This window comes from Condylura cristata, unplaced genomic scaffold, assembly GCF_000260355.1.
Source record: "Condylura cristata isolate star-nosed mole 26May11 unplaced genomic scaffold, ConCri1.0 scaffold00024, whole genome shotgun sequence".
Taxonomy (NCBI): domain Eukaryota; kingdom Metazoa; phylum Chordata; class Mammalia; order Eulipotyphla; family Talpidae; genus Condylura; species Condylura cristata.
This window is the reverse complement of record NW_004567125.1, coordinates 2,288,876-2,296,897: the sequence shown is the minus strand read 5'-3', so window position 1 is coordinate 2,296,897 and position 8,022 is coordinate 2,288,876. Positions and strand designations below refer to the sequence as shown.

The 8,022-nt window shown below is 55.6% G+C and overlaps 1 protein-coding gene across 5 annotated transcripts in view; it reads right to left on the bottom strand.

The window, feature by feature from the left end:
* Positions 1–567: 567 nt before the first annotated feature.
* The window catches only part of CLIP2 (CAP-GLY domain containing linker protein 2), a 67,389-nt gene continuing 59,934 nt past the window's right edge, over positions 568–8,022 (bottom strand). For 4 of the 5 annotated variants that reach the window (XM_012729014.1, XM_012729017.1, XM_012729013.1 and 1 more), the window contains 4 exons: positions 6,484–6,643; positions 5,335–5,520; positions 4,977–5,039; positions 568–2,452 (listed from right to left, as the gene is read on the bottom strand). In XM_012729014.1, coding sequence (XP_012584468.1) covers positions 2,432–2,452; positions 4,977–5,039; positions 5,335–5,520; positions 6,484–6,643 — 430 coding nt within the window. In that variant the 3' untranslated portion in view covers positions 568–2,431. The remainder of the gene's footprint in view (positions 2,453–4,976; positions 5,040–5,334; positions 5,521–6,483; positions 6,644–8,022) is intronic. The other variant, XM_012729015.1, reaches the window with a different exon arrangement.

The window sequence follows — 8,022 nt, the reverse complement described above, 5'->3', positions numbered from 1 at the left end:
CCCCTGGGCGGTCCTGCATCATGTGCAGGATTCTGCTGACACAGCCCTCAGGCAGGGCCAACACTTCTGACACATTCAGCGGTTAACTTGAGAAACTTGCTCAGGTTCCAAGCAGGAAGATCAAAGGCAAAGCCTGCAAAATGACCACAAAATTTGCAAAATGTTGACTGGTCATTCCTGTGCAGAAAGCTTGCTGCAGCAGACAGGGCTACCCGCAGGGTGCGAGTGTTCGCAACAGCTCCTTGAGCAGTCAGCTGGTCTGCCGCTATCTCGTACATCAGGGAGATTTTCCAGCTCATTCCTCGTGGGCCTGCTTATACCTCCGACAGGCTCAAGTCCAAGTCCCACCCCCCCGGGCAGCTGTGGTCACTGGCTCACCACAGTCCGGCTCAGATCCCCTGCCTGTTCCTGCTGAGCTCTCCTCTCCTCGGGGGTCCCAGCCCCAGGACTTTAATGCCAAGCCCTGAGCTCTGGTCAGCCATTCACATTTGAGTGGGAATTAGCTGGCAGCCCATGGGGAACATGGCTGAAGAAGCCGAGGGCACCCACAGAAATAGACAACTGGAGTGGGGGAGGGGGGTCTTGGACCTCAGTCACAAGCTTTATTATCTCGAGCACGGACTGTCCACACTTCAACAATTCCACTGGGGTGGGAGGGGTGGCGTGGGTGGGACCTGGGGGCGCATGGCTGAGCCCACACGGGGCAGGTGGAGGTGGAGATGCTCTTGGCGAAAATACTTCCACACCTGCGAGCCCACCTGGGGTTCAGCCCCTCCGGTGAGCCTTTGGCTGTTAGTAGACTGGTCAAGGCCTCCTGGGGGGGTGAGCTGCCTGGTTTTGCTGGAAAGACTAGTATCTGACTCTGGGTTAGGCCACTAAAGCATCGCTTCTAGACTGAATAAAACCGCATGCGAGCTACCAAAAGCCAACAGAGGGGAGGGGCCGCCTCAGCGGCTGTTTGGGCAAGAACGGGCGCACCCTGGTGTGCCTGCAGCACCCGGAGGGGACGTGGGCTCTGCTCAGAGCACAGGCTGCATATCTGTGGGCGCACTGCACTGCGGGCAGGCCGTGACGGGGCCTCAGGCTCCCATCCCAGCCGCGGGCAGGGGGCAGCCCCACTGAAATCTTTCCCTGAGCTGGGGGAGGGGCAGGCCCCTACGGTGACGCTGAGGCACAAGGCATGGCCTGCGGGCTCTCCAGCTTTAGGGGTGGGGCTGCCAGGTCAGCACTGGCCTTCTGGACCCACGCTAGTCTGGAGCGGCCCACAGGAGTCGAGGGAGAGGGAGGGCTGGTGGGCCCGCACCTTCTGAGGAGGGGCAGGCGCACACATCTCTGCGTCCCCCACGTGTCCCTGGGTGCCCATGCACAGCTGGGTAGGCGTTTTCGTGCTGAGTGAGGACCTGGTCCCTCACGTGAGGCTCACGTCTTGCATCATTGTGGCCTGATAGTGGCTGATGGCAAACCCCTGCCTCGACCCCGAGTGTGTGCAGGGGTCAGTGGGTATACAGGTCAGCGTGAGGCATATACAGGTGGGTGGCCCAGGTCTGGAAGATCTAGTCAACCCAAGGGGTTGCCATGTTATGCCCCCTGGGATGGCCAGTCCTTGCCAGCTCCAAGCCAGGTCCATGGTGGGGGTGAGGAGAGGGGTTTCCAAACCTTCCTAATACTGTTATCTCCTGACCTTGATATCCACCATCTGGCCAGCAGCTTGGAGTTTAAAGTGTGTTTTGGTATTGGGGTGGGGTAAGGACCTTGCCCCCAACATCTTGAACCTGGGGCCTCACTGGGCAGATGGGCTGAGGACAACCTGAATCACTCTCTGAAGAGGAGGGCTCGGTAAAGTGGGGACTAGAAGCCCTGGGGAAGCCTGAAGTGGCTGAAGAAAAGAGGATCCCCTGGCCTCTGAGGAGTGGGCTTCCCTCCTTGGTGCCTGCAAGGAGAAGTGGGGCCTCCTCCAGTTCCTTCCCAGGACAATGGCTCTCTGGGGCTTGAGGGGGACCCCTGGAAAGACTGGAAAGAGGACAGAAAGGGAGGACAGGGGTGTGCCCAGGGTGCCAAGATGGTCCTCAGGCAGCTCCTTCTGGGTAAGAGGGGCCCAGCCGATGGCCTCTGCCTCCTCAAACTCTGGAAACTGCTGGGCATCTGGGGCGTCCAGGTTGAAGGTCCCAGGGGCCAGGCTGGGCTGTACCGCTCTCCGGAAGGTCGTGCTTGAGGAAGCCTCCTGGTCCGGCAGGGGGGTCGGGGCGAGGGATTGTCCGCGGCGGTGGGCACATTATTGTTACAAACACTGTTCTTGTCTCCAAAGTGACAGTTCTGGCCCCTGCCTGGAGGGGGCGCCGCCGGGGCAGGCTGGAGGGGCTCTGGTGTGGAGTGGGCCGCTCCTTGGTGTCCCTCAGGGTCAGTGCTTGTCCTGGAGAGAGCAAGGGCTTGATCAGCAAGTGTCTCCAGGAGCCTTGAGGGACAAGCAGAAGAGGGGGGGTCAGGCAGGAAAGGGGGTAAGGTGGGGTGGGCTGTGGGAGAAGAGCCCACCAAGGCCATGCAAAGGGAACAGCGTGTGCAGACAGGAGGCCTCTTTCCCGTGTCTCACAGCTCTTGGTGGGAGTGGAGGGCAAGGGGGGAGACCAGGAGGGGCACAGGACGCACCGATGACCTGCGTGCAGGCCAGGTCTGCGGCGGAAGCTGAGCCGAGCCCGGGCCTCAGTGAGCTGGCTGAGCCCTCGCACCTCGAAGAGCCGCTGGGCAGAGGCCCTGCACACGGTCTCGCTCCCGCCCATCTCTCACTGCTCCTTGCGCACAGGGCCTGGCTCCTGGCGCATTCTGCCCCAAGGTGAGTGCCTGCGTTGGGGACCATGCAGCAGAACCCCTTCCTCTGCCCCCTCTCACTTGCCCAAGGACACACAGTGAGGCAAGGACAGAGGAGGTGCCGGGCTCTTCCCATCCAATCAAGCTGGCACCCAGGACCCAAGTGGGTGCTTGGAACATTGTGGGTGACAGCCAGGGGTTATCTGTGGGGTAAAGGCCACCAGGTACCCGCTTAAAACAGGCAAAAACATGCCAAGCCTAGGAGTCACAGACACTCCTCAGTCCATGAAGTTCTACAAAACCCATTTTACAATCACAATTTAGAGAGAGCTGCAGGAAGACAGAAAATGTTTATATTTTATAAAAGATTCAGAGAGAAGCCAGGAGGGAAAATCGAACACGGTGTGCTACCTACTCTATTAAATGATACACCCGCACCTTTGCAATGGTTCCAGCAAAGACTGGCTCAGGCCAGGCCGTCCACAGAGGCTAAGTCCAAGCGGGAGTTTGGCTAAGAACAGTCCTAAGGCCTCCCCACAGAGGGCTTGTCAGGAAAGCTCATACCCCGAGAGTGGACACAGTAGACGAGACTTGGACAGGCGACCCACCCACACGGGGATGCAGGTGGGCGACAGGGCTGGAGGGGGACATGACATGGACAAAGACCACGGCCGGGGGAACGACCAGCCCCCAGCCACAGGGCCCCTCAGACAATGCCCAAATGAGGAGTCTTCCACTGAAGAAATGGACGGGCCATCTGTCAAAACTTCAATGCACGTTCATCAGGGAGGTTGAGGAAATCCAGGTGAAAGGAGACTGAAGAAACATAACAAGAAGTGATGACCTGGCTCAAGCTTAGACTGATCCCATGCTGAGGGGAAGAGCCTGGGAGATCCTCTCGGCCTGAGCAAAACCAGCCCGGAGTGAGGCGTGCTCACGGATGCTGCGTCACCAGGGCTGAGGCTCAGCCACTGTGCCACGCGGAGCCACATCCTCTTTGCCGGAACGAGGGTGGTGACACGCAGCTACGCCAAGACAGTTCAGAAAAAAGTGGCGATGAGTGTGGACAGCGCAAGGCCCACGCCCCAGGCAGAGCAGTGGCAGCGTCTTGGGGGTCGAGGGCCAGCGGGGTCCTAGCTACCGCTGTGATTGCTGCAACTTTTTTATAAGTTTGACATTATTTCCAAATAAAACGTTCACGTCTAGATATATATGCCTGCACAAAAAACAACTCGCCTCTCTTCTTTACCATGGTTATGTTTTCTAAAGTCACCCCAACAGTGAAGTGGTAAATACTGAGCCACTGGCTCCTGGGGACACAGCCAGCCCCCCACCTCTGACCATGACAGGTCCCTCAGACGATCGGTACACGACTGTGATTCACGTGCGATGCCAGCGGAGACACGGTTGACTCGTTAGCAATGAACTCAAGGCCAGCAGCACCATAACTCGTGCCTGAAGCAAGTTTATTTGACACCTATTTTCTCAGTCGGCACCCGGCGATGCTAGACAGCAGTCAGCACTACGGTTGGGGTCATTTTAAAGAGGAGAAAATAGCCCAGAAGAAAGAGAAAACTGACAAACACGGCTGGAAGCAGGGACAGCTCCTGCCGGGCCAGCGAAGGCAGGGACAGTGTCGCCTGACAAGGGGGTTGGGCTGGCTCAGGTCTTATCCTGCTCTGCCTGTGTCCAGGAATGACCACAAAATTGCTGGTTTGGGGTTTACAGGTAAATGTTAGCCAGTCGGCAGGTGTACAAACATGGCATCTGCAAATGAGGAGGACTGACAGGACACAGGTACACATCACGCTTAGACACACACGCGGTCAGGACAGCTCGGGGGACAGCGCTGACTGGGTGTCGGTGGCGGAGGGCTATCTACTGGTGAGCATTTTCTTCTTTATCTATTTTCAGTTTGCTTCTAGAAGTTTCCCAACAGGCATGTATTATAAGAAAAAAGGCTTTCAGGGAAACAAGACTAAAATAAGCAGGATGGGTTTGAATCCAGTTTGACTTGCAGGGACCCTACTCTGAGCGACGCGATTGCCAAGCCTCTTGCACAAGCCTCTTGTGTTTTTGGTGGCTTTTCAGGGTTTTTTCTCCAGGCAGGTCTGCCTGTATAGGCGGGCGGTGGGAGTGGCAGGGTATCTCCCTGGGGCCAGGGTGCCCCTTACCTCTTGTTTGTGGGCTTTGTCTTGCTGGTGGATGCCATTCGCAGAACCGGAATTGCCAATGGCCTGTAAGACAGTCAAGGGCATTTGCTGAGCCAGGCTCAACAGGCAGCAGTTCCTGGCTCGTCCACTAGGGGGCGAGGTCTTCCGGAGGGGACCTCAGGCTCCAGGTCCTGACCAGAGCTCTTTAGGTTGGGGGGTCCAGGACTCCAGGAGACCAAGGCTATCAGGACAAGGCTGAATCTTCCACTTTTAGTTGTCAACTCGTCAGAGTGGAGCCATGAGCCCCTTGGGCTGGGACGCCGAGAGGGCAGAGCTGAGCGGCTCCCCTCAGACCAGGGCTCCCGGGCCCACCGCTCACCTGGGACTTGTCGGGGTGGCACCTCATGGCCTCCATGAGCTTCTCCACCTGCTGAGCCTGGTCCAGTGCATCCCGCAGTGCATCCTCTGTGCTCATCAGCTGGTGCTGCAGCCGCAGGAGCTCAGGCGCCGAGGATGGGTCGATGAGGGAGTAGCGCCTCTGATCCGACAGGGCCTTCTCCTTGTCCTGGAAGCAGAGAGGAAGGTGTGTAACGCACGTGTGCGCCTGTGCCTGCTCCAGTGCCGGGCGTGGGCGGGGGTGGCAAGAGGCCCTCTGGCTCCACCTCATCTCTGGGTAGGACTCTTTCCTGCTTTACCACTGAAGCGCCGTCGCTGTCACCGGCCCTGAATTTCCAGGCTCTGAAGGACACTTTTGGGCTCTCTGAGCCCCATACCCAGGAGTCCTCCCTTCTTTTCCCCCCAACCTCCACCACACACTGTCTTATATGGGTCTCACCTCTTCACTCCCAGACCCACAACATCCACGACTCCTACCCTCGAGCCCCAATGACACCCTCCTCAGAACCTCCCAGGATGCTCCTCCTCCCTCCCAAATGGGATTTGGCTCCCAAGCCCTCCCCAACTGCTTCCACCACCTTGGGGCCTGAGATGCTGACCAGCCTGGTGGATGCTCAGCTGGTCCCCACAAGCCCACTCTGCACTGGCCCTGACTGGTGGCTACCAGGCCCTTATGCTCCACGCTGACCTTCACCTAAACTTCCCACACTTCAGGGAGCTTTTAGTCACTAAGTCCTTCCCTGCAGAGACAGCTTAAGGGGACATAGGCTAGAGCACACACTCCTCTTCCTGACTCAGTCCCCGCTGTGGAACTCTAAGCAAGGAGCCAGCTGATCACTTCTCTGGAAGGGAGTGGAGCTCACCACTCCCAGATTACCAGATTTGGGGGAGGTTTCCTGCGTGCTGAATTACCCAGCAGCCAGGCAGTCATCATGTCTGCAGAGGGGGCTGCCATGTCCTCTCCCCAGCTATGCTGCTGGCCTGCCTGTAGAGCTAGGGGATTTGAACCCTCCCTGTGGCTTGGCTGTCCCTGGGGTGGCGCCAAGAGTCACTAGTTTTCATGCCTGGGAACAGGACAGCCCTGTCCCACCCTAGTTTCCCCACCTCATGGACACCCGCCTCCCCCACCTACCAGTCCGGTCAGCTTTTCGCGAAGGCCCCGGATGTCATCCTTGAGTTTCTGCTCCTTGATCCGCCACTCAGCCTTGTGGACCTCTCGGCCCAGGTCCCTTTCAGGCCCTGGGGAGTGGCGATTGGCCTCCAGAAGCAACACTCGAAGTTCATTTAGGCTCCTGGAAGGGGGAGAGGTCAAAAGGCAAGAGCAGAGCAGTCAGCTCTGGCCCTCCTCCCACACTGCAGTAATTTGCCACCCCAGGGAGGTCACTGACTAATAAAACAGCACCTGTGCTGAGGCCAAACAATGAGGTGCCCAAGAGGCACTAGAATTTGGGGACAGGTCAGTCAAGAGGATCTGGTCTTACCTAGAATATTTAACAAGTTTTTTAAAGGACAATATAACACTTATTTAATTAAAAATTACACAAAATATTCATCCAAGAGAGTTCATGTAGCGGGATATTTTAAATGCTTGATGTCAAATGATGACTGTGATGGCTGGAGCATCAGCAGTCACTTTGTGACCACAAGTTGAGAGCCCAAGAGAGCTGTTGGCACTGATATCCAGAGTCAATACATCAACTGCCAGCCCCTGCTACTTTTAAACTTCTTGTTACATGAGCAAATAAATTTCTAGCTGAGTCTTCCAGTGCATTCCACAGAGTGGATCTCCCGCTTTTACCTTATCAGAGTGGAGGGGGAGAGACTCCAATCTAAAAAGAACAAAACTCCTTGAGCTCAGGAGTTGGACCTCAAACACTTCCAGGGGCTGATGAGCTATGACATGGACATATGAGAAATGAAGGAAGAATGGCACTGAGGGACTCAGGACATAGGCCTGTGGAAAGCGGGGAGGTGTACCCCAGCTGTGGCTGGTTGTTACCATGTTGGAAGTCAATCTGGCTATCAGACCTTCTAATTTTTTTTTAAGATTTTATTTACTTATGCATACAAGAGCTAGGTCTAGACTAGAGGTGCAGGGGTGAGAGAATTCACCAGAGACAGAGTGGGGAGCAGAACACTGAGACTGACTGAAATACACTGCTGAAGGGAGCAGCAGGTGGGTCAGGAGAGGTCCGCTGCACCATATGGGTCAGCTCCCTGGCTGGGGATCAAACTCATGCTGCAGTGGCTACAGACAGCTTCACAGAGCCGTGACTTTAACTTCTGCACTAACAAGGAGGTCCAGACCTTCTAAATTTTAAAAGAATTTGGATTTTTGTGAACTCTCCTGATTTTCAAATACTGGTCTAATTCTTATTTTTAAGCTTCACATGGATCACACAGACCATGGCTATGGACTGTAACCCAGTCATTCTCAAAGTGTAGTCTATGGGTCAAAATGATTTTCACAATAATCGTAAAACTTTCATTTTTATGAGTATATTATGTATTTTTCTCCTGGAGCTCCATGGCTTTTAAGTAATTATTGAAAAGGATGTTAAATATTCCTTTCTTTTCCAACTATATATCTCTGTAAGTCCAGGTTTTCTTTTCTTTTTTTAAAGATTTATTTACTTATGCATACAGAACTGGGGTACGGGCCAGAGGTGCA